The sequence below is a fragment of the Embiotoca jacksoni genome, unplaced genomic scaffold (genome assembly GCF_022577435.1).
Source record: "Embiotoca jacksoni isolate LCO1_2020_lvr unplaced genomic scaffold, fEmbJac1.0.p SCAF_11, whole genome shotgun sequence".
Lineage (NCBI taxonomy): Eukaryota > Metazoa > Chordata > Actinopteri > Embiotocidae > Embiotoca > Embiotoca jacksoni.
This window is the reverse complement of record NW_027185241.1, coordinates 17,767,921-17,795,042: the sequence shown is the minus strand read 5'-3', so window position 1 is coordinate 17,795,042 and position 27,122 is coordinate 17,767,921. Positions and strand designations below refer to the sequence as shown.

Genomic DNA, 27,122 nt, shown 5'->3' with positions numbered 1-27,122 from the left:
TGCCAGGGGGCCGGGGCATCACCAGGTAAATAGCGGGCACATCCCATGGCCTGTGCCCCGACGGTCCATCGCCAGCCTGCTGCCACTGTTATTAATCAGCACCATCTGTAGAACACAGTAACTGATCTCCCAGCTATTATCTGACAGGGAACAACGGCAGCCCGTACAACTGCGGTCTTGGCATTGAAGGGAATGTAGCCGGACGGCGGTCTGTCCCAGTCCTTCTGCTGCTGTGTTGTTTCAATCGAACCCTCCGGTATGTACTGTCCTCGTGCATATAGCCAGTCACAGTTTCACAGGCATTGGCCCAACACAGGCAAGTTAAAGCTAAGACAACTATGGAAAATCTATGTTGTACTCGGAACATGGCAATAATGCAGCCTCTGTGTGCAGAGTCTAACAGTCTATTTGATGCCATATTTGTGTAGTTAGTTACACAGCTGTAGAGTATCTCCAAGGGGATTCAATACCGCAAACAGTCATTATAGTTTTTCCATTCTGATCTACATGGTTCTGTGCTACATAACATGCACAACGACATGTCTACAGGATTTAATGTGACAAGTAGAAAGCTACTTCTTTCATTTATTACAAAATTCTAATAACCATAATAAATCCATAAATATGGATAATAATCCAAATTAGCGACACAGGTTCATTTCCACCTGTATGTTTAAAGTCAAGTCCATGTTGATTGCCAATAATATGCTAAAAAAAACAACAACAACACTAGTGTTTTAGTATTGCTCCAACAAAAAGTTTGAGGCAGAGTGATTTGTTCACGTCATTCATAGCCAGATTTATATAGCATATGCTAGCTTTTTGTGCATTTTTGATAAATCTACAGATGTAAATTCATGTAAAATGTAGTGAAATAAACACCTAAATGTGTATTTTGGACATTTTCTTTCCTCTAGTCTGAAGGAAGGCATGTTATGCCAGCAGAACAGCTCAACATTGAAAAGTCGACCAGTGCACGTCAAAATGTAGAGGGCAAACTCAAAACAAGTAGGTAGTGTCTTTCTTTAAACTCCACACCTTCACAATGACACAAAGATACATGTCTCAGTCATAGACCCCGTCCGGGTTATTCCAGCTCCCCCCCTGAGCCACAAAAAATACAACTGTTTTAACTGATCTTTATCTAACTGGTACTCCTCATGTCAAGTAAACTGAACTTCATGTGTAAAATCAGTTGAGTGCTCCTTTAATATGGACAGCTTTATTCTGAGCTTTGTTTAATCTTTATCCCTTTATAATCCCAATCCTGTTATCTTTTGTTTTTTAACACTCTTTGGATCTGCGTTTGAGAGCTACTATATCAAAAGCATTTAAAACCTCATGAAAACAGCAATTTTATTCATGTATTTATTTATTTTTGAATGAACTGATATTTATTTAGTGTGTTTCAGTATTGCATGGTAGACTCACAGAAGAGACTAAGCAGAACTTTTCTGGTTTGTTTCATGGTTTTCTTGGCTGCTGTATGTGTATTTATGCATATCACAGCATTTAACAAACAATACTGCTGTTCAGACACAGTCCCAAGAAACGCAGAAAAAAAGATTTGCTAACCACTTTGTCCTCCTGTTGCAATTCCATGAGAGCAGGAATGCATCAGAAAGGAAGGAAAATAGGGAGACAGATGGGGGGGAGGAGAGAGAGGGAAAAGAGCAGGAAAGATAGGGAGAGAGAGATTGTGAGTGGCATTAGTAGGTCCTGGTTGCACTGTCACACACTCCAACAGCAAAGGATTGGACAGCATCAAATAAAAACACTCAAGCTCATGATTCAAATTTAAGCGGTCTAATACTAAAAGCTTTGGCTTAGTCTGTGGGGAGGATTTTACAGAGGTTAGTTAGGCACAGTAGTGCTACATTATACAAAAGCAGCCGTCAGGTCTCTTCACGAGGGAAGAAGAGGAGGAACAGTTCCCTCCAGTGGTGAAATAGAACAACTGTAAATTACAGTGGACATGAATTGTAGATCTGCAGCTGTGAACCAACACATCAGAGAGAACAGAATCAGAACAAAGGCATGCAGAGAGTCTCGGACATGTTGATAATCTGAAAACATTAGTTGCCATTAGAGAAGCTGTTGGCTCAATTCCCAGATTATGATTTCACTGCAATGTTTCATAACCTTGGATTTCAAATCGTAGCGTAGGGAGGAATCTGCCTGAGGGCGGGGTATCACCGTGTGTGTGTGTGTGTGTGTGTGTGTGTGTGTGTGTGTGTGTGTGTGTGTGTGTGTGTGTGTAAGTCCCTAATGGAGAGTATCAAGCATGCGAGCTGGTGTTACCTTATTTGACCGCAGAGACACTCGTCCTCCGCACCGAGCACAGAATTTCGTTTGGCAATATGAACAGAGGTGGCCACAGCCATCGGCAAACTTGGTTTTGTGGCATATCCCGCAGGTCGGTGCTTCGGTCTTCTGGTCCTGAACCTGCTTAGTCTCGTCCCCCATCTGCTTAACCTGGTCCTTATACGATTCAAACTGCTGGTGCAACTTCCTGCAAGCCAATGGGAAGGGCAGAGGTTAGGAACGCGAGATAGGGTGCGGTGACCTATAAAAAGGAAGGTTTATGTTTAATTTATTTATATCTATATGCAGACAAGGAGACAGCATGAACAAAAAACACAGCTTTTATAATCTAAACTAATTTGCAATGCCAATCCCCAGTTGGGCCTTTAATATACACTGATATAATCATATTTTATTCAAAAAGGGCTGTTTTACTCCAAATGTTTTAGTGAAAGAAACCCAAAATAACATAAAGTGTAATTGCTGTGCAATCAGTCTTGACATACCCAGTTAGAAAGGATCCATTGCTCTGGTGACTTGTTGTTCCCAGAATGTTATTTTTAAAGGTACGATAACTTTCTCCAGAAACATTCTGAAAAGGTTTTTGTTCACATTTTTAAATGCTTTTCAAGACATTGTCAGAACATTAGACCGTAACATTTTTAAAATGATTTCAGGAGCAAAACACATTTTGAGAATACTACCACAAAACATTTGTATTTATGTTTTTAAAAGATATCATTCTACTCTAAAATAATAACAATGTGGGAATATTTAAAAAAAACAAACAACAAAAAAAAACATTGAGAATCTGGCCATAATGTTCGGACAATGTTACGAAAAAACACTGTAAGAATGTTAACAAAAGATTTGATCATGTTTTTGGAGAACATTACACTTTAAGAAGAATATTCTGGGAACAAAAGAAATCCCATTGAAAACATTACTAGAACAATGCACAAAATTCTCAGAACATTTTTAGAGCAAATATTTCCAGCTGAAATAGAGGATACATTATATTGCATATACAATATTTAATTTCTTTTACGGTCTACGTGGCAGACAAATGCACATTTATGGCAGCGTATGATGACACTATTTGTGCATGAGAATCAATATAAATCATGCTGAAACCTTTTTCTCAAAATCACACTTCCATAAAAAGCTCCTGCTATCAGCTGACTAAGTGATATAACCTCAGATGTGTGCAGTGTGTTAGAGTTTGAAAGGAAAAGCAGACACCGTGACCTCAGAAGCTTCAAAGCTGAGCTTCTCCTTTGATACGGCACCTCTTCTAAAACACAGGGGGGTGGGTATCAGATTTGCTTTGCAAGTTTAAGAACATCACTTAATTCCACTTTCTCAGGTTCCCTGGCGTTTAATGAATCATTTGCACCTGTGTTTCTATATCAGGACAGTTGTAAGGTGAGACGAGAACACCCAAGAGCCATACTGCCAGATAATCATATTACCAATACACACTGTTATTATTGCTCTGCTGTATTAACTATAGGTAATCATCGGTGGTCAAACACAGTACAGCCCACCTTCCAGTAAGCATTTGTCAACATCTATTGTGTTACTGTTTGTGTCCTATAGATGGCCTCCTACTGATACATTACACCTGATCTTATACAGTAGACCCTTAACTCCTAACAAGTCCTGAGAGGCCACTGAAAAAAAAAAAAAAGGGCCATGGACGCTTCACATGCATTTTGTATGACACATGTCAATTGAGCGTCTCCTTGGAAACTAAACACTGGGCTGACTTCATAATATGGCGATTAGAATTGGTTTCGCCCCGCATATCCCCTGCAACATTCATTAGCACTTGTGAATTATTGAGCAGCGCTATCCTTTTACCACATACAGCTCTGCGTTTGAGATAAACGTGCTTCTTTTACCCACAACCAGACCTTTGGAGCCCAAATGTAACAGCCACACACCACCTGAAGCCTGGTCTGTGTGTGTGTGTGTGTGTGTGTGTGTGTGTGTGTGTGTGTGTGTGTGTGTGTGTGTGTGTGTGTGTGTGTGTGTGCGGTTGCGTGTGAGAGTCTCGGTGCCATGTGAACATTAGATAGAGTGCCATTGGCGTGCCCCTCTTTGTACCCACTGAGGGATTAAAGGGCTAATTGTGTCACAGCCTTTGTGTGTTTACCAAGCAGAGATTAGTATGTAGCCTTGTTTAACAGATCCCACCAAATCTCATTTACTGACAGAGGGCCTGATAACAGATTGATGAAGAATATGATACATGAGGTAAAGCCACTGTCTCACAGAATCAAGGAAATAAGGCTACAAGCAATGGTTTATTCTCACTTAATCTCCATTTACACTCATATGTCTACAGAAACATGCGCTGGATCCTGGACTAAAGGCTGCTGCTCTATTGACAGACAAGGTCACTGGAGAAGAGCTGTTAAAGATAACCAATGATTACCTCTCCCTTCCTCTGTATCAGACATTTCTTATAAACATGAATTAATTATAAAACATTAAAAAAAAACATGTTCATGTTGACTGAACTCTGTATTAAATGTGTTTATTCGTAAAGCACAAGCGTAAACAGGTACAGAGACAGGTATGCAGAAGACTTAAATACAGCAAATGAGTAACCGAGTAAAGCACGACAGACAAAACAGAGTAAACACGGAGTACGAGCAGCAGCAGCAGCAGCAGCAGCAGCAGCAGCAGGCAGCTGGTACACAGAACTCATTCCAGACGCTTTGCTTATTCTGTCAAACACGGTCAAATGTAGGTGACACTGCTGACGAGTAATCATACGCTGCTCATTGTCCCGTCCCACGCCAGCGTGTCGGAGCTCTCTTACCTCCGAGCCACACCAGAGAGCGACACACAGCCGGTAACGTGAGCCTCTCTCTTGGACATACGACAGACTCAACATATCAACAGCGAGGCTCGACCACAAGCTCTCTACAAGCCTCGGGACTCTTCGGCCGCCGCAGACCGTCCGAGCTGAAGTTTACTTCTCTGTCATCTCGCGAACACTTAAAGGTTAAAGGTCAGCACTGCTAATTGAAGTTTTTTTGTTTTTGTTTTTTTTTATCTGTTATAACGACATCCAGTGAAAGGAAAACAATTCAGTTTGTGTTTTTGTATTTAATTCGTCGTATCATTTATGTAACAAAGTTATCTGATTCTTGACTTCAAACTAACTAATGAATGGATTATTTGCAGCAAAAGAATTCAACATCAAACGAAAAAAAAACTGCCTGACATTTTATCACCTTACAAGACTACCGCTAACACGTTAGCACAAAATATGCTACATACATACAGTACACACAGCAGACGGCAACATTTACATTCATTTGCAGGTGCTTTGTTTGGTCACCTGACAAATTATAAGTGCGACATTCATTTCCCCTTCTGCTCTGGTTTTGTCTCCACAATACAAAAACATATTGTTGGCCTGCTGGCTGCTCTGCTTGTTTTGGAGCTAAATGTGGAACGTTCAGTGGGTTTCTCAGGGTTTCTTCTACTAAAAACACCTTCCTGCTGTTGAAAATGATGTCGATGAGAGCATTAAAGATATAAATTTAAAGATTTTCACTTGAATCAATGTCTGTTAAATGACTGTCTATCGCTGAATGAGGTAACACAGTGCTGTTCGAGCCTGTGGCCCACTGATGAAAGTCTTGCAGTTTCACGGTTTTAGGGGAAGAAGAAAAAAAACCCGATGTGGTTAGGAAAATAATACTTTTGCTTTCTTACTGACTAAAATTCTGATCTCTTAGATGATAGTCAGCCGTTTTATACATCCAACCACGCCCAGCATATCTCCCAACATGGGCCTTAGCAATTGTGTACCTCTGTTAGATTGCCATGCCACATTGCTATCCTCTGGTGTGCAGGTAGGTGTGTTTCATGCTTTGGCGCGATACTGGACTCGCGAGACTGACTGTAGTCATAGTTTGGCATCTCTGGGAAGTGAGGTTCAAAAGCTGTAATCATCCCAGCTGCAATTACCGGTTATTACCATCGGTGCCGCTAAATGAAACAAAACAGACATCTTCGAGACTTATGTTCCGATGACACCTGTCACGACGCCTCCCTTTCTACCTGCTGAGGCTCATGTGGCCTCTTCCTGCATGAGCTTGCAGTCGGGGAGGTTCGTTAGGGTGAAGTGGCGTCGCCTGTGTCGGCCTCAACCGGCGCTACAAATACCAGCCTGGTTTCATTGTGTCTCTCTCTTCGGCTCCACATCTCCTGATTTGACTTTACCTTTCACATTCAACACTTGCGTACACATTTCTCACCCTTCCACGCATTACATTCCCCACTGATGCTACTCATCTTCACACCTCATGTTTCTTTTATAGTTTAACTATAATAAAAATGGTTAATTTTAAATAAAACTCTCTGTCGGCATTTCAACCTGTCTCGTCTCCCGTCCTTTTTGTCACAAGAATTGAGCCGGTTTGTGACACACCGAATAATATAAAGTACAAAAACTATCTTTGTCAGCTGCAAAACCAATTCAATGGAGTTAAAACAGGCTAAACAGTCTATAGAGCTTTATATTACAAAATATTCAGGGTTAATTAAAAGTTCAAGCTACTAAATTCTACACAATACCAAAGCAATGCCATTAGGCCAAAAAGTGCAAAAAAAAGCAGCGTATTTTCTGACATGCTATAACTGAAAGAGCAAAGGTGTAGTTAATATCAGTGATAACAGGAGCATTGCACTTGGCTGCACCTGCTCCAGGGCTCTAATATTGGTTTACTGCGACACTTAACAGAAGAGAACTATCATCAGCATTATAATAAACGCCTGTGACTGCAATCTGACCTTTATTTGAGCCATGTCTTGCCAACTCTAACCGTCTTGCTTCAGTTATTTCTGGTTAGGGTTAGTTGGTCATGTAGTTTGACGAGGTTCGGTGCATTGAACTTTTAGAAGTAAATTGACCTTAAGCTAGTGGCTGCTTTAATCAAACATCAAGAATTTAAAAGGTGATGCTAAGTCAATCATTCCAGGTAATGATCTGTATTTAGAGCCACGCTTTCATTGGATAAAAAAATAGCCGTGATCAGGACCATGATGTATATTTAGTATGAATATGAATACACAACACTCTACGACTAGATCTGCTCTATTTCTTCTTGAGTTTAGTAAAATGGTACTTCTTCCACCCCAATAAGTCATTTCTAAAAGTGAAATCCGTTGTGGCACACCACGTCCACACCACTCTGTTCTGTGCTCGAACAAACACACTGACAATAACATACTCTTACACCAACTAGGGTCAAACATATTGTGCATCCAGCTGCTTGGGTCACCACTGTATGTTTGTGCCTGCTGGGAGGAGATCAAAAAGGGGTCTGGACTATTACTTACGCGTCTGGCTCGGGCTCCTTGTCATTTTGGGACTTTTGCTGGGGCTGAAGAACGTTATTTACCAGCTCAGTGATCCCACTAAAGGGAAACCACCTGTTCAAATAAGCAAAGTGTGACTGGAACATCACAATGAGTCATCATGGGAGAAAACAATCTGTCCAGGAAAGGATTTCTTTTTTTTTTTAGGAAGCAGGTCAGTTTCTAAGAAGTGAACAATAGCAGGGGACATTCACTAAAACCAGAGCAGAAAGAGGAGAAGGCCGGGACACGGGCAGAGCAGCGATAAGTGGAACACTGACAACCAGAGAGTGTCAGAAATACAGAGACAGAGATAGACGGAGAAATTAAGATGATACAGAAAGACTTAAAGAGGAGGGGAGGACAGAAAAAGCAGGAAAGCTCTACAGCCAATGGAAATGAGAGCTGCATTAAATGCTCAGCTGAGGGTAACACAGGTGTCACTTATTCCAGCTTGTTGGTGCAGAAGGGGTCAGGTTGTCAGAGTTGTAAGCCCAACAGGTAGATTTGATCAAAATACAGCTACAGTACAGTAGAGCAGGACAGGTGCATCTAGTCCACACGAGTAGTTGGAAAACGAGGCTGCACAAGCCAATCAGAGTGCAGATGACACACTGGATGAAGATGGGCAGCCATTTAGAGACCAGGGACAAAGGGAAGGGTTCAGGGGGCCCAGCTATAAAAAAAAAAAAAAAAAAAAAGCTGGTAGAAAACAAAAGCTGTTGTCATTAATGTCACGGAAGTCAGCTTTTTAGTGTCCAACACAGAGAATTCAACAATCTAGTCAATGTTAACTCATTCAGAGATCAAATAAATACATAAAAGGCTGTCACTGCGGCTTTTCCAAGACATTAATGACATTTCTTTCATTAAACTCCCAGACAAGGAGGAGGAAGCCACATGAAGCACACAGCACCGACTGACAGGAAGAAGTGTCAAAGCCTAGAGCACTCTGGGTAATGCAGTTTACTTACTGTGCCGGCTGAGGCTTTGGTTCTTCTTTGATCCTAAAACATAAAAAAAATAAAAATAAAAAAAAGGTGTGCACAGCTCAGTGCATAAAGAACACAAAGAGATGAGGAACACAATAAATAAAAAAGACAAAAAACGGACACAATGATGATGTAGTTAAAGATGTGGATGACATAAATAATACTTCAACTATAATATGAACAATACTCAGAATATTACAGATGATGATTTGATGAAAATGACAATGCAGCGATGATAAAAGTGAAGTAAATAAAAGAAAAATAACATTCAGTAACTTTAAAGATGACATAATGCAAGAAAGGGATTTAGATAGACTTTAAAATAAAAATGATTGCTTCATGTGAGTCACGCCCTCTCTCATATTCTGTTGGAGCGTGCACTTTTCATGGACCTTTGACTTTCTACGACAAGAGGGAGGATCTGAAACGCAAGAACTAATGCACGTTTTAACACTGCTACGACGAGGAGCTTTAGATCCATAATTAATAAAGGCCACCACCGCCCACACCACAAGCTCCCAGAAGCTCAGAAAAGCAACAACACAGGTTCAGAGTACAAGCAGAGCAGTGCAGCTCACTGACATTTGAGCGCTGCCTTGAATTCCACACTGAACAGCACCACATGGTGAGGTTGGGAGCAGCAACTCATTCTGTGTCAACTTTAGCAACACCAAGTCAGCCAACACGTGCCCAAATACTAAAGACTGATAGGATAGCAGTTAAAATGTCAGGTATTTCCACCCAAAAGACATATTTTCTCACTTACCTCAAGTCTTATCGAGCCAAGTAGACAGTTTTAGTTTTACCCCAATAACATGAAAGTTAATAGTGTTTCTTTGGTGGTGCTTTGTATTAATTAATCTAAAACATTTAAAGGGCCACTTCACCACTTTTACACAAAAGATCAGTTTCCTTGTCCGAACAGTTGCGTAATATCGTCTGTGGCTCTGGGGGAGTGGTGTCAAATCTGAGAAAAATGGGATGAAGTCACAGAGATATTATAAGTTTTACTTCAGCTTGGGCTTAAGGAGTAAAAATTTACAAAAGAAAACCTGCGTTATAAAATGGTTACAGACTGTAAGACGGGGGCATTGAACAGGCAGAGCGTTGGTTAAATGTTACAGGTTGCATTATGGGAAATGAAGGATACAGCTGGCAAAGCGTGACACATTTTGGAGACATAAAGTCAGGACATCTTATCCTCCGCTTCTTCAGTTTTGGAAATTCTTTTTAATTTGTTAAAGTTCTCAGACTTTGCTGAAATTAACACTAACAGCATGAAGTCTTTCCCAGGGACAACGTCCTGGTTATAAAGGACAAACCACAGATCATGCTGTAAACAGTTGTCACTGTGCTTACTACAAAATAAATAGTCCCTTTGAAAACATTTGAAAGCGGGTTCTGTGAATTCTTTAATATATTTTGAACATTTGTTTCTGTTGCTGTTGAACTTTTGCAGCTTTAACTGCTGCAAGCACAAATAACAAAAGTCAATTTACCTCCACTGATGTGGCAGAAGACGGGTACTAAAACCTGAAAACCTTTAACCAAAACTATCGCCATTGCAAGATACTACTGTGTTTTTTTTTCCTTTTGAATTTAGTTAATACAGCCTTCAAAATGACATAACTAAATAAAGGATTTGAAACATAGTATGCAGCTTTAAAAATCAGCTAGATGACAAATTGCTACCAAATCAGTTGATAATTCTCTTTGGTCAAACAAACTGATCTTCTGTTCTCAGGAGTCTATACATAAAAATAATGTTTTAAAATAAATATCACTTACTGGCAGAAAAAGGTGTTTATAAGACAAAGAATACAGTACGCTGTCTTTTGCACTGAAATCAGAACCAAAAACCCAGAAAAGCACAAATTTCCATGACTTTTTCTTACGACATGTAACATACAACTAACATACAATGAGTTACCAAAGTATTCTAGCCGGCATACATGTATATGCAACATCACCGAACAAGCAGAGTGTCTAAATTCCACCATCCTCATGCAGAGTTATCTTTGGATGCTGAAATACTGTCGGTTGCATTCAGTCAGACAAACACACACAGCAAACACCACATGACCGCCTTGCATCTGTTCACCATCTAACAGACGCTGCCGGTTCATCCACTCACAAATGCCACTTTAAACAACACAGAGACGAGCTGCAGCTGAGAATCACATGGCAGAACTTCACACACCTGATCGCCACTTATTTTAAGCACACAGTCAGCTTTATATAGCTGCCTGAAATGGAATGTGTTAATTAGATTTTGTCTGATTTTGACTGAGACAGGGTAACATTAATTAATTTCATCATATGAGTGTTATGATGCTTTTTATATTTATCATCTCATAACACACAGTTTCCTTTAGTGCTGCAATTAATGATTATTTTCCTTATTTGTTCATCTACTTTTGCTTTAAATTAAAAAGTTAATTGTTCAGAAAATAGTGAAAAATGACCCAAGGTGACGTACTCATGTTCCCATTTTTTACCATAATCCCAAAAATAATCAAATTACAACGACATAAAACTGCAAGGTGAAATAGTTTGTCCTCCAGAAATGTGTTGTGGCTAAAACTGAAAGCCCTCTGAAACAATTTCAGGCCATACCAAACTCAATTTTTCTACTAAAAACACTCCTTTAAGTAGAGTTACATATTACTCATAACCAGTGGCAGCTGAAACGAAGAACTATTTACCAACGTGTGTTAGCGAACAATAAAAAGTCTCCTAAAACAATATTCTATCACATCAAAATCCAATACTTCAAACTAATTCAACTCCCAAACAAATACGGAGGCTAAGCAGATCTCACACGGAGCATCAGAATACACCAACGAAGCCTCCCAACCCTCCACTTTAGCGAGAGGTAGAGCGAGAAATCTGTCTGTCTATCTGTGTCCGAGAACACACGAGAAGATATAGTCCTGTGTACCCATCAGTCTCGCTGCTCTGTTTTCCGATGAGCCAGTCCATATTTATCCTCTCGCTGTGTTCTCCCGATGACCTGCAGCACCGTTCTTTATTGATCCCATCAGCCCCGTCTCTGTGGTCGCATTACAAGCCTCATATTTATCTGATGGAGCCTGCTGCCTGCTGCCGGTCTGCCTGGACGGCTGCCGGCCAGAGTGTGTGTGTGGGTATCCGACGATGCATTCGTTTGTGTGTGTGTGTGTGTGTGTGTGTGTGCGTGTGCGTGTGCGTGCGTGTGCGTGTGTGTGTGCGCGCGCCCTCACGTCCACGTATCCTTGTGTGTACTGTACTCGTATGTGTGAGCGTGTGCATGCGCGAGTGAGTGAGTGCGCTGTGTATTATTTGACACGGGGCAGTAAAATAAGTGAGTGTAAAATGTCACAAGTGACGTATTCAGTATCCTGGCTGCGGAGGAGGCCTGTAGGGCAGATCCCGTGTCTGCTTTCCGTCTCTTTAACCTGCACTCTGCATCCCATGAGCCTCCAAAACACACACTAGAGAAACACACACACACACGCTGGGACAGAGTTAAGAATAGATTTGTCTTTCTTTTTTTTGTGTCAGGAGTGTCACTTTGAAGTTTGAGTTAGTCACATGCTGCTGTTATTTTTGGTCTGTTGTTTTGTTCTGTATTTTGGTTTCCACCTACTCTGCATCAGTGGCTTTGAAAAGATGTCTGAGCATGACTGATGCTACACTGCTCTCTAGTGGACGGATGTGCTGCACAAGTTCATAAGAGTAGATAACTGGCGCTTTATGAGAGAATGCACAACAAACTATTTTTATGCCATTTTGATTGAACTTGTTTAGTGGATTTTGAAAGTGGCTCACAGAAAGTAGCAATAAATGGAAGAAGAGAAAAAAATAAGTGAAATACGACTAATATTTTCAAAAGTTGAAAAAGTAATGCCCAGGACACTTCTGTTGTTTTGGTCTCCCAGAGCTGCACTGGATCCAATTCTAGTCATCTACAAAAAAATGATCCAGCTGGCAGGATGTTCAGCTGTAATAAAGCCATGGACAAACAGGCCGAGGGTGTACAAACTAGAGCTAAAACAATTATCTGATTAATCAATCAGTCAATTAACTGCTAACTTTTACTTTTTCAAGCAAAAAGACCATAATTTTTCTAGGGGCTAATTAATGAAGGGAGAGGAGAGGAGAGAAGAGGAGAGGAGAGGAGAGGAGAGGAAAGGAAAGGAAAGGAAAGGAAAGGAAAGGAAAGGAAAGGAAAGGAAAGGAAAGGAAAGGAAAGGAAAGGAAAGGAAAGGAAAGGAAACTGTAAAAACTAAAATGTAACGTGACAGATGTACAACAAGCCCTGAATCATCACATTCCCCCACACTCAGAACAAGTCTGGCAACATGTCAGTTGCACCACAGCAGGTCCAGCAACAGCTAATGTGTACATAACAACTTCTGATGGGCAGCAGGAACAGCGAGCTGCATACTACGAGTCATCAAAGTCAGACATGTGAAGGCTTGGCACAGAGGACACACTCATTCACGGATAGTGAAAACACTGATAAACTGACAAATTACAGATCGTCCGGACAAAATTAATACCATTGTACATCTTAAATATTTCAAGAAAAAAATTACCTTTTATCAGCAAACAAGAGGCAGATGAAGTTAACAACGAGCTTGTTGACATACAGATGCTAAAGAGACCGATATTTCCATCAGGAGCTGGTGGAGACCAAAACAGCTTAAAGAAGGGTAAAAAAAAATTGGTCCCCCAGCAAACATGAATAAATAGCATGTGTATTAGGAAATATTGTGACCATTTGCTGCTCTGCAGGGTATAGGAGGTATTGTGTTGAAGTCTGCTTCCATGTTGACATGTGTCTTTCCTTTACATTATCCCTAACTTCAACCAGCCATTATTGAGATCCTTAACCTATACCCAACCTTATCTTATTCCCAGCACAACACGCTATAAAGCCAAAGCGATACACCAATCAGTCCACAAGAGAATACCGTATCAGTGTCATGGCTTGCCTCGCCTAGGTGGGGATAGTAACATACCTTTGGTTTTGACACCTGAAAAACCACACCATTAGAGTTTGGAATAGATCACAGTTTGGGTTAAAACAACTTTGGCATGATACCCGGCTGGCGAGTCAGGCATGCCTGGTTACAACCTGTCCTAAGTTACAATGGGAAAATGTGTTCTAATGGGAGTGAAACACTCTTTGAGGGAGGTACTTTGATACAGGACCAACAGCAAAACAGTGTATGTGGTACTGATTCTAAATAGGCAACACTTCATGGTACATGTCACTCAGTGCAACTAGGTGGCTCGCTGATGTGCCATCCAGCACAGGATTTCCAAATTTCCTGCCTGAGCTTTTTAAACTGTTAACAGAAAACCGGCACATATTCCTTTATGCTGTAGCCTGCTGTTTTACCATCTTATCAATGTCAAAAACATGACATGATGAAGCAGTTCCATGTGTTTGATGGCCATAAATCACCACAACAATCTACTTCTGTTCAGTTTAGACACTAACAGCACATGCCATGTTCCATCTATCCTGCCCAAAGGGTGGCAGCCTTTACCAACCACTCATTCTGAGGTCTCTGCCTAAAGTTCTGCATTAGCTCAGTCCCTTTTTATTTCCTTCACAAAAATCTGCAAGATATTGACAGAACAGCAAAGAGCAGTAAAACATGGTCAGGTATAGAGTGGGGGAGCTCTCCTTCAGGAAAGAGTGACACAGCAATGATTAGGAGAAAGTATGTCTGAACATAGCCAAGTAGCCCTTCAAACATGCACATATTCTGAGGAGTCCAGTTAGATTGCACTGAACATACATCAACTATGTGAACAGCTAAATGCATCTGTGCTTGACTTGGAATCTTTGCATTTAGAACTGTTTTGCAGGGTGTAGAACAGACCGACTTGGAAAACGTATCCCAGCAGAGACTCTACAATAAAATGTTACAAATGCCTCCTCAAATGATTTTAGAGTAGGATATTGGCATCCCACAGTGGCCGGCAGTTTTTCAACAGATAGTGAGAAGCCTCGTCTTGGCATCAACACTGAAGTAGAAAATATGTGATAGAGGATCTCATGGCTAAGCAGTGACCCTGCGGGCCCTCTGAGTCCACTACAGACTGAGTGATAATTGGATCATAAGGGAGTAATCTGGCTCAGTGGGTAAATACCAACTGCATACATCATTAACACCATCCGAGCCACTCAGTACTGCCAGGAGATGAGGTTAATGTCTGTCAGAAATCACTCAGAGCTACAGGGAAAACTCTCACTGGAGGCTGAGGCACTGCGGAATTCTGCTCTCGTCTTGGCTGTAACGGTAGAATACAAATTTAAGTGCAATAATGTTATTACTGTGATGCATAGGGAATGATTTCATGAGTCAAGTCACCTGAGATGGAGCCGTGATGAAAGATCTAGTGGGGGTTATTTGATCCAAATTTACCTGGTAAATGTCACGATTTATTACATTAAGAGTCTTGTGTATAAATGCTGAACATGGCCAGGTTCCAGTGTTAATACGTGTTTGAGCACCAGAGTATCGCATAAGCAAAATTCACTCAGATTACAGTTAGTTTTTAAAGGTGCCATATTTTAAAATTTCCCTGGGTTTCATGTGCAGTCTTGATCTCCATGAGAAGATATGTTTGTGGTTTTATGTGCCAAAAACTATCTCTATATAGTTTTACATCTCCTCTCCTCAGCTTCTCTCTTGAGCTCTGCCAACAACAGGCTGTTTTGTGTCTGTGCCTTTAAGGGGCATTAATATCAGTGACCCTCTCTTCTGATTGGCTGACTCTTTTCTAAATGACAGCGGCCCAGATCAAACACACGGTTTTCTTCTCTCTTGTGGCTTGCTGGCTCCACAATGGAATAACGCATCAGTGTTTCTTCCAAGTTTGACAATGAGTCCTGCTGAGGATGGACATATGGCACCACTGTGAGTTTGTGACATCACAAACTTACAGAAGTGAAACAGTTCATTCAAACACACTTGCTGTATCCAGGCTGTGTGCATCTCTCCGTTTACAGTATTTGTCGAGCTGCTAGACCTGCTTTATAATCACAAAAGAAATGGAAATCTGAATTTATACAATATGGGACCTTTAAAAATTGTATTATTTTCATTAAAAGAAACTTGAGATAAAGCCATGTGCTTTGTATGTTTGTTTAAAAAAAAAAAAAGTACTATTTGAGTAATGATCATCTAAATCTGTTTGTCATGAATGAAAAAGATCTGTAATGATGCATATCAGGATTATATTCATATTAAGTGTTTTTCTGTTTTGTTTTATGTCAAAGTCCCATCTGGACAGAATGAATGTCTTTTCATTATTTCCAAAAATGTTATTAAATGTAGATTGTTCACGGCCGAATAAAAACCAACCAAAGAAAACTAATGTAGTTTGTAATCATTTCCAAATGATGTCACTTATAAAGAAACTTCCAAAATGTGGAAACAACACTGACCAGCAAGCCAGCAGAAAGAAGAACATCACTACTGTAAAATAGATTAGCAAACTGTAAAATCCACTGCATTACATTACCCCCAAAAAACATTTTAGTGTGTTACTGTACTTCAACCAGCCACATAAGGAAAATTGACATGCAGAGTATGACGATGTCAGCGTTATCCCTGCAGGCTATATAAAACAGAAATCCCCCATTGTACCACCTATACTGTACATTACCCACAAATCTCCAGGAAAAGGAGAGGCTGCACTAAAAATAGCAGCTCATTTAAAGAAAGACGATTAGGTCTACAGACACCTGTTCATTCTTCCTCTCCAATAAATGCCAGGAGAAGTGCTACTTAACACTTTCTCTCCACCTCAGAGAGGATTAGGGGCAGGGGATAGAGCGCTGATAACTTCCTCTGGCACGGGGCGCTGGCACGGCGCGATAGGCAGGGCAGGAGGGACGGCGAGAGGGCAGGCGCCTGGGTGTGGAGGGGTTGGCCAGCTTACCACAGCTGGGCCTTAGAAAGCACAGATAGGATTGAATTCACGGGGCACACTCATCAGAATAGGCAATCTAACAGCGCACAAGCCAGACCTCCTGACCAAAAACTAATATTCAGATTGTCGAACAGGACTTGGCAACGGCAGGTTTTTCTGAGCAACGGGGAAGTGGCTAATCTCCTGCCAAATATAACTAAAATCCATCTGTTTCCTTAGATTACCTGCCAGGATTCAATTGAGCTGCTCCATATCTCCACTCCTGAGAGATTTCCAAGTGGCAAAGAGTCAGTTAATCACCCAGCAGCCCACACATCCACAAGAGTATTTCTATGCAAAACCTTACAGGAAACATATGTGCAATATTTATTTTGATAAAGACAGTTTATTATATGGAACATCAATGAGCAGTGTTCAGTCCGAGGCACCGATACACCGTGTTTGTGTTCTTGCACATATGTGTTGCCTGTTTGCTTTGGTAATGGTGTGTGCACTGACGTGTCTTTCCTTGTACATGAACGCTCGGGTGCTTCTCCTGTCAGCCACTTTATTCAACCTGACACAGATACATTTTATTACATCTGTGATCAGCACTTTCTTGGCAGCTGACATTGTCCCATGCCGACGTCACAACTCCTCCCATACACGGCTCAACAGCTCCACCGGGAATACTGTCGAAAAGTCAGCCCTAACCTCACCGCGGCTGGGTCAACGCCCTCTGCGTGTTCACCCAATCTCCAGACAAACACAGACGAATGCAGCTCCGTGTCCTCCTCTAACCCTATACTATGAACAGCGAAGCATCAAAACCGCTCCTCGAGAACCAATCCTGCAGGGTCTCGCTATCCCCAAATTACTTCCAGTCTCATAATCAGCAAAAGCCTAGTTTCAGCCTGTTCTTCTGGTTTCCCTGGAGAGGAAGAGTCCTGTAACTACAACAGGTTTAATCTCAAAAACAAGACTTGTAAGGGGCATCAGTTAAAAAAAACAAAAAAACATAGCAGAAGTAGAAGTTGTAGTAATGATCGTGGTCATATTGTCCAAAACATGCCACTATCCAAACCTTTCCCTCGACTAAACTCCCAGCCTGTCCCATCTTAAAACCTCTGAGCGGTGTTGTTCCTGGCTGGCAGCAGTAAGATGGGCTGTACTAAAACTGCAGTCAGCTGTCTGTTTCTCACTGAGAGCTATAATAATAGCCCAGCCATGGCTAACAATAGAGAGGTAATAGATACCCTGCCTATTGTTGGCCCAGCCTGCTCTACTCCTTCCTGTCCCAATTCATCGCTACAGCACGTCACTATTAGCTCCCTTAACTAAACTGCACCCAGTGTACCCAGGCAGACAAGCACGGGGGCCATGTGATATCATCTCCATGCACACAGGTCACACACCCTGCACAACGCTAAAACATTGCTGTACATGCCATATGATGTTACACACTTTTGAATCAACATGGAGTTATAATATACAGGGAGTTATAATATACATGGAGTTATAATATACAGGGAGTTATAATATACATGGAGTTATAATATACAGGGAGTTATAATATACATGGAGTTATAATATACAGGGATCCCACTCGACCCCCACTTGTCAAATGTCAAACTCTCTGACTTTCACTGACTAAAAGCAAAAATTCCATGACCTAGTAATAATGAACAGAAAAACGGGCTGTGTTGTGCTGAGCAGACATTTCTGTTAAAAAGGGGCTGACACATGCCCCTCCGTTTGCTCTTTTATTGAAAGAAAGAAAATACATGTCTAAATACTGGTTAGAGAGGCAAAGAATTAATCTAACAATAACTGTAATCACCTCGCAACCTGTGCAGCTACATTTTAAATTTCGGTCAGTGACCACTAATGCTACCCGACATACACGTTAACAATAAGTAGCGAACTAATGTTATAGCCACATACATGGGACATATTACATTTTGATTAAGGGCAACTTAAATTTAAACATGCAAACAAAATTCCCTGATATTCCACTTGGGCCCAAAAATTATGAAATCCCCTGACTTCTCCCTGTCTGGAAAAGAGATTTTTTTTTTTTTAATTCCCTGATGTTCCCTGATCTTCCCTGACCTGTGGGAACCCTGCATTTGCTGTACAGGGTATGTAAGACAGTCTAAAGATGGGCACATTCATCCGAAGTAAACAGATGTGACCACAGTACTGTAAGACTGAAATTAACTTGAACTTGATGGCTCTCAACATCTGTCTGATGGTGGAGAGATCTGTTTGACTGCGGATGCTGTAAAATCCCAAATCAAAGGATTCCGCTGCATTAGCAGAGTCTCTGCGCAGATTTAAAGCCAAGCAGCCGCCCTCTCCAGGATAAGGCGTCACCGTCTACAGCAAACGCAGCACCCTCCTCCCCTCCTCATCGCGTGATGATGCCTGGTGGCTTTAAAATGCCTGCATGTCCTGCCTTCAGCTAAAACTTCAAATGATTGTGTTCATGTTTCAAACAGGAGGATTTCTACGTGTCTGTGCATGACCCTCCTCCTCCTCCTCCTCCTTCTCCTCCTCCTCCTCCACCGCTCTCCTCCCTCCTCGTTCCACTACTACACATCCAGGCCATGTCATGATCACCATGGCGATGGTGGCAGTATCTCAGTGGGACGAGTGATATTAAGGGATTAGCGGGAGATCCTCCATCAGACTCCGGTCGAGGAGCACGATCCCAGGATCACAATATCAGCTCTCTTCGTCTCCCTCCTGATCAGTGTCAGATGATGGGGATGAAAAGCAGGCCTCTTCACTGCTACGCTCACTGTAGATACTGTAGTACACGCTACGCTACGCAAACCGAGCAACCGTGAACGCACATGCACACATACAGACACTGAACCTCTGGAATAATGCATTTAAAGCTCCCACGAAGCCACCTTCAGCCCTGGGCAGAGTGAGCAGTGGTCTATATGCTGCACAGTATGTCCGAGTATGTAGTGCCTGGGTCTGGTGTTCAAACAGTGGGCTTATATAAGGGCCGCGGCTGCATTAGTGACGTCACGGTAACGGCTGCTCTTTATCCTCCCCTGTTTATGTCAGTCGGCTGCCTCTGTAATCTACCTACAGCGAGCAGCATCTGCATCTACTGTACATGGAAAGCAGGGTAATGCTGCTGAACTGTCTAACCTCGTGATTCCTGCCTGGAAGAACAATAACCGGTTCAAAGCGATAGGAGGCAAATTATGATGGCACAAGAGAGCAATACATTTGGAAGGCAAATTCAGTGCAGATCAAGCAGGAAAGAAAAATAAACACAAATTTAGTGAATTCAAAAGGTATTTTAACTGGGAAATAAAAAAAAAAGGTAGCTTACAGGATGTATTTATTAAAAAGAGCCTACAATGGGAGGTTTTTCAATAGAATCACTGCACCGATTATAACATAATAAATCTGGTTGTGAGGCCTCGTCTGAGATTGTGTGTGTGTGTGTGTGTGTGTGTGTGTGTGATTGTGTGTGTGTGTGTGTGTGTGTGTGTGTGTGTGTGATTGTGTGTGTGTGTGTGTGTGTGTGTGTGTGTGTGTCTGTGTGTGTGTGTGTGGGTTCATTTCACTGAGTTTACTACATCTGTGTGCGTGTGGTCGACAAATACAGGGCGGTGGCATTTGTTTATAGAAAGCACAGGATGGTTTGAGTTTTTAGGCCACACAAAGGCGTATTTGAAGGACCGGCTCGGCAGCACGCACGTGGTTGAGTCACCAGCTTGCACCTGCTTCAACCAGCTGAGTCTTGAATGAGCAGAACATGGACAGAAACACAAACACACCCACACGGGGGAAGGAGAGATTAGAGCGGCCTGTGTAAACTACCGCAGGTAAATATATCAGCTCACAAAAAAAGCATCAGCAGCAAGGACTATTAAGACATCATTCGCTTGCTTGCTTTCATCATATTCTTCTTCATTTCAACGTTCATCTTGGTTAATAGCAGTTCTTAGTCCCAAAATCTAAAAGAGGAAAAAAAAAAAAATAAAAAGTCGCAACTTAACATTTTAAACTTACGTCAAAATCTAGGACGGAAATCTCCACCCAAACTGTTGTCTCTTTTAAAACAAAAACATTTTGGGTCTCAGTTTACCAAAAATAGAACTTACTAAGGTGGCCAGTATGAAACGGATGAGCTTGTACTCGGTCAGTCTTTCCTCAACTTGAGCTGAAAGAAGACTTCAACAACTGCATGCTTAGTATCAAGCAGCAACCAACAGTGAAGTCACCCAATGGTTTGTGAACTGCTGTTCTGAAGCCTCCAGTTCAGATTTCGGGCTTCACCATCTTGTTATTGGAGCGGTGGATCTGACTCCATCAGATTGGGGACCTGAGAGCGCTACGCCCTGCCTACTGATAACGAAAACCTGACTGCACCACAGACCTGTCAATCAAACAGACACGCCCCCACAAAATGCCGCTTTTTGTGGCCTAATATCTAATTTATGATTGGGATCCTTTTCAGATTGACCACCAGAAAAACTAATAAGGAGTGACATTAGCCTAATAATTTAACATTTTGGGACATGTGCTTATTTGCTTCCTTGCTGAGAGTTACTGGAAAACATTGATACCACTCATGTTTGCATGCTAAATATGAGTCTAGAGCCAGCAGGCGATTAGCTTTGCTTGAAAACTGGGAAGCAAAACAAGAAGCTTGGTCGCCACTAGCACTAAATTCTAGCAAATTATTTAGCTTACAGTAAGCAAACAAAGTAACTCAACACCAACCATGTTAACAGAAAGGTCTATTCTATATAGCGCCTCATTTAAATTATTGATAAGTGCACTGATAAATAAGTATAATTTTTCAAAAGGTTTTGTGGAATAAATTAGCTTATTTCTCATAAATTAGTAGATGCAACAATATTGGAGTTGAAATTGAACAAAAAGCTTTTAAGTACGTTTGCAAAGAGCACGAGCCTCTTGGCGACAAGTTACATCAGAAATATTTGACTATATAACAATATAAGCTGTCATGATAAAAGGCAAAAAGAGTTATGCTAAATGTAGGTCATGTTCATCAAATAAAGCCTGGTTTTAATCGATAGTTGTCCATTCAGTTACGACAATTAGATCACTTCTTTACCTTAAAATTAAGAGCAAACTTAAAATGCTATAAATAAATCCTTTGCTCACTTCTTATCTCAGTCGATTATCTAAATTGTCTCTTCATTAGGGGTCTTCTGTCCTGTAATCTTCTTTTCCTTGCTGCCTGGGTTTCCTGGACTCCTGAATGACCGCAGGCCTTTGCTGCCTGTTTGGATGCCTGGCTGCTTGCAGAAAGCAGAGTGTCTCCACTATTAATAGTCCAACTAACAGCGTGAGGGTTCTCACTCTCTGTATGCAGCCAGCTTGAGGTGACCCGGTGCCACGGCCCACCTTTAGTAACTGGCCCGTTAGCAGCCTCGTAACAGTCTCTCACTTTCTCCATCCGGGTATCTGTGTCTCTCCTCTTTCCACAAACTTTAACAGTTCAGATTCTTTGGATCGCCGCACCATGAACGCACAGACGCTCAACCAACGCTGAACATTTGTACATAATTCCCCGGTCCAGTTTAAAAATGAGTGACAAATGTGTTTTCTGTTTCACTCTCTCAATACATATGTTTAGTGAAGATCCCATAAATGTGTTGTGATGAATTTACCTCAAGTGTATCCTCACTGTACTCCGGCGCTTTTGAGAGATACATTTAACATCAGCACTGCCAGCTCTTCTATAGCAGACACGTATGTTCTTCCGCAGGCTTCCCTCTGAGGGTCAAATGCTGTATATCTTCCTCTACATTGACTCTGTAAGGGAGGGCGGGGATGGGGGGGGGGGGGGGGGCAATACAAGTGATAAAGTGTCTTCTCAGTCTTTCGCTATCACGATTCGACTCTCTTTGCTCTTATTTTGCTGAGGCTCCTTTTTGCATTTTTTTTATTCATCTTATTTTCTCTGTTTTTTCCTTTGTTTGACCGCATTGCTATTTATTTATATTCATATTTCTATTTCATTGTGTTGATCTCTCTCAGGCGACTCTTGCACAGCATGCTGGGAGGCTTATATAACAACAGGCCAGGTGTCCTAGTTGGGTTCTGTTCCGGCTCAGTCCAGAGTCACTAGTTGCTAATGTTACATTCAAGTACTTTTTACCGTTGAGTCATAGAGAAAATTAGACATTACATCACATTCTTCAAATCCATTTTACAAGCTCTGGTACAAACAATTCTGTGTCCAGCCTTAATATGACAACATATCTGCCTATGAATTCACCAGTTTGAGATCAAATTCTTACATAGTTAATTATCTATGAAAATAAAACGGTTTGCGGCTCTGCTGCCTAACTATTGAACATAAAGTGAAAACGATTCATCCTGTGCTGAAGTGTAACAATGTATTATACATTACTTGTACTAGTTCCAACAACCTACAGTGTTTCTCAGACTAAAATATATTTCCCACTGTTGTGTTTCACCAAGGGCATTTCAAACTGCACAGCCAGGGGCAGGAAAATCCCTTCAAACTTTGCTTGAGGGATAAGAGCCCAGAAGAGAATAAAACCCATGCTGACGAGTGCAGATGTTATTTAGAACAAAGCCCTGAGAGACAATGGGAGCCGGAGCTGTGCTGTGCCACGCAGGAGAAGAGCAGGCTGTGGGAGATGGCAGGCTGATTGCTCTGTCAATGGGGACTGAGGCTGTCATATCAGCAACGAGACCTGATAGCATCGCAGACGTCAATGTCTCTCCTCTCATTTTCTCTCTGATGTTCTCCTCTCCTTTCCTGTCCTCTCTTCTGCTCTCACCCCCTCATCCTTTCTCATTTCCTCTCCTCCCTCCCATGCTAACCTGTCCTACACTTCCCTCTCTCACTTGCCCTCGCCTCTCCTTTCCTAATGCACCCTAGCTTATCCTCATGTGTCCTCTCCCTTCCTTTCCAAACCTTGTTAGTGACTCAACAGAACACTGTTATTTTTCTGTACATCACATACCAGGAAAAGATTAAAAACCAACGCAGAATTGATTCCACTAATAAGTATTGACTGTGTAGAAAAGTTTATTCCTTTGAGCCACAGATCTACAATACTGTGCAGGAACTAGAGAATCTCAACGTTACACTAGGTGACATTTTTTTTCCCAATGCACCATAGATGCTCTCAACGCCTAAATACTCACCAGATGTATCTTAATCCTCGGCTGAAAATAGTTCCAACTGTCAACTGTTTACTTTTGTAGTGCGCCCACATGTTTAAAGCTGCTCTTCTCAACATTTTCATAGTAAAAAAAGGGTCAAAAGGCCAGTATTTAATGTGAAACAGTTGCTCGTAGTGACATGTTTTTATAGCTTTAACTTTACTTTACTGGTTCAGTCTCCTCACTCTCATAAACTTTGTAGTTTTCTGAAAAAAATCTCAAACAAAACACCTGCAGTGCAAACGGTTTGCTCAGCAGCGACAGACAAACGTAGCCACTTCTACCAGCCAACACTTTGGAGCGTTTTAGCCGCTAAAGACACAAATATGTTTCTCAGGAGTTGGTGAAGACCAAAACTGAGCGAAAAGAGAGCTGGCGAGGGATACAAGTTCAAATGGATATTAATGCTACAAGTTTGCTGACATGTTAGTGGTAACAACGTTACACGTTCATAACATGTCTAATGGCGGTGATGCTACTTTTTTGCAGATTTCTGCCCCCAAGTGGCCAAAAAATTATAAATGCTGCTTTAAAAAATGAAAACTTTCTAATTATTTCTGACCTGCTTTGGCAAATGGGATCAGGCCTCATACAGGCTCTGCAAGTCAGAAAGTATTGAAAGATGGACTAAGACACTCGTGACTTTAGTAAACGAATGAGACTCGTTGACAGTGAGAAAAATGTGGAAAAACATCAGTGTTATCCTTTAAATAAAAAAGTAACTGCGATTTAGCCAAGGCAAATATTCTTTGTAGCTAGCATACATTCAGACACTTAGCCAACAACGCAAATACACGTTATAAAACACAAAGAGTAAAAGAGCACATGGAGGTTCAAACTGGAGGCAAGCTGACAATTACAGTAGACTAAAGGCTGACTGGATAAAAAAGGTAAATAGGTAGTAGACCTCCAGAGGACCTCGACACGAGTAAGACAACTTTACACCTTTACAGCACAGATTATGAGCCACTTGTAAATACATTATTTTCTACAGTACATCATTTTAATGATGGCAATTGTGTTCTAACTAGACTTCCCTTCCAGCTGAGCCAAACTACTTGACTACATGCCAGCCATCCAGAACCAAAACCCATTGTTACTTTAATTAGCCTGATGATGTATTCATTTGGCGTGCATTCTGCTTTATAGAGTCAAGACAACATCCTCTTTTCCACTTTCTGCCTCTGTTTCTCCCTCGTTCTCCCCTGGGGAAAGTGACGGGGGATGGGAGACTCGGGAATGCTCATGACAGAATCTGCTCTTTGCATGGGAAGGCGAGTGAGCATGGGTGAGTGAGCTAAGGGAACAAGAGGAAGGCAGCGAGAGAGAGGGTGTGTGTGTGTGTGTGTGTGTGTGTGTGTGTGTGTGTGTGTGTGTGTGTGTGTGTGTGTGTGTGTGTACTGTATATTGTCCACTGGGAAGCTTCTCGCCTCATTTCACAACCATAGGTCTCTCTCTCTCTCTCTTTTTCAAATTCATAAAAACTTTATTGGCACAAACATAATCTAATATACAGGCCTTATGAATGAGACTACACTGTATTACTATACTATATGAGCTAATTGTTACACTGTACTATTTTTTATTACACACCGATGTGGTAATGAGTCCAGTTTTCTATGTTATTACACTGGTTACTCCTCAGCCTGTGACATGCTGGCTGTCAGGTTTGTTTGTTTTTTCCCAAATCCTTGTCTTGTCTGAAAGTCTGCGTTTTATTTTGGTAAAAAAAAAAAAAAAACTCATTCATCCCACCTCTATACAGGGCTGTGATGTTATGTTGGTTAATCATTTTCAATTGGGTGGGCGGGGGTGAACAGGAAAAGGAGATGATATGTGATCAATCAAAGCTAATTTTAGGTCAATGCGCTCCGTCTTGAACGCCACTCGCTGCAGCTGCTAACATGCATGATAACCAGGAACTTGATAAAAAAAAAACTTTTACCAAGTTATTGTGAGAACTCATAAAAAAAAATAAAAATAAAAAAAAAAAAAAGGGGATCAATACAGTTTATAAGAAACTGACTGATTTGAAATTGTAATCTCCACAATAAGGTTTCTAAAACTGGGCTGGGCAATACGGCTTAAATTAAAGGGACACTACACCAGTTTTACACATCAAGATCATGAGAGTTCCTCTCAGCCTGTGAAAGTAATGGTTTATGTGTTGTGGCTTGAGAAGGAGGTTTCCACTGCTCTACTGTTGTGAGACCATAACAGAAAGCTGATATCGCAAACAGTAGTCATAAAGCTTGAAACACATGACCACATGGTCCAGGTTGGAACTGTACAGTCAATTGTTTTGGAGCTTGATATATGAAAAAAAAAGGCTTAAGTGAATAGGAATACACTGTAGGATACAGGACATCCTTTATTGTGTACATTTGAATTGGGGGGAGCCCAAATAGATGGCAGAGCAGCTGACAGCTCACAGCCCTGGAATAGCTGCATCTCAGTGGGAGTCCCTCCTACAAGGCAGCCAGTATAATTAGCACTGTCAAAGGAGGTCCCTGAGCAAATGACACAGTCCCCCCAATCCATGAGGTGAGCACTGGGACACGGAAGAGGGGGAGCTGGGATAGTTACTGGGTCATTAGCTGTGAGGTCTTTACAGCAGAAAGACATGTAAACATGAGGATGAGTATCGCCTTTTGCACTCCCAGATAGCTCCTCACAGTCTTTCTGTGGTTGGATACTGAGCGCGTGTCCTCGGAAAGCAGCTCGGACCTTCACAACACAGGTGAAACAATACGAAGTGATAGAGGATGGAGGTGTGAAGGAGACAGCGATTTAGGACGGGAAGCATCACCACCCGTAATGACCACACACACACACACACACACACACACACACACACACACACACACACACACACACACACACACACACACACACGCACGGCTAGCCACCAGACAGAACCTAACTCCCCTTGAGGACCAGAGAACCAGGAAGAAAGGAGAAGTGGAGCCCCGGGCGCTCTGTGGGTCACCCCATCACAGGCAGCTGATGCCTGCCTGTAGGATGCACAGTGTCTGGGTGTGTGGGGGTGGGGGTGGGGGTGGGGGTCCCATAACCATCATTACTGTACTGCTCAGGGACTCACTGAAGCATGGAAAGCCAAGCTAGCTCATAGCTCGGGAGGATTCTTTATAATGGAACAGATGCACCTGGAGCCATGTTTAACTGTACTGAGGACTTTGTAAGGAGAAATGTGAGCGTTGTAAACTAAATACGGTTAAATAGCTGCAGATGTGATGAGCTTTCAAGGACAGAATTCTAAGAATGAGCTATAGCTGTGGAGAGCACCACCCTATGAACTTTAGG

The 27,122-nt window shown here is 41.7% G+C and overlaps 1 protein-coding gene across 7 annotated transcripts in view; it reads right to left on the bottom strand.

Moving 5' to 3' along the window:
• Positions 1 to 27,122, bottom strand: part of rims2a (regulating synaptic membrane exocytosis 2a) — a 141,557-nt gene that overhangs the window by 111,096 nt on the left and 3,339 nt on the right. For 4 of the 7 annotated variants that reach the window (XM_069143429.1, XM_069143431.1, XM_069143432.1 and 1 more), the window contains exons 3-6: positions 8,661 to 8,693; positions 7,669 to 7,761; positions 2,302 to 2,512; positions 1,576 to 1,587 (exon numbers count right to left, since the gene is read on the bottom strand). In XM_069143429.1, coding sequence (XP_068999530.1) covers positions 1,576 to 1,587; positions 2,302 to 2,512; positions 7,669 to 7,761; positions 8,661 to 8,693 — 349 coding nt within the window. The remainder of the gene's footprint in view (positions 1 to 1,575; positions 1,588 to 2,301; positions 2,513 to 7,668; positions 7,762 to 8,660; positions 8,694 to 27,122) is intronic. The other 3 variants (XM_069143433.1, XM_069143435.1, XM_069143437.1) reach the window with 1 other exon arrangement.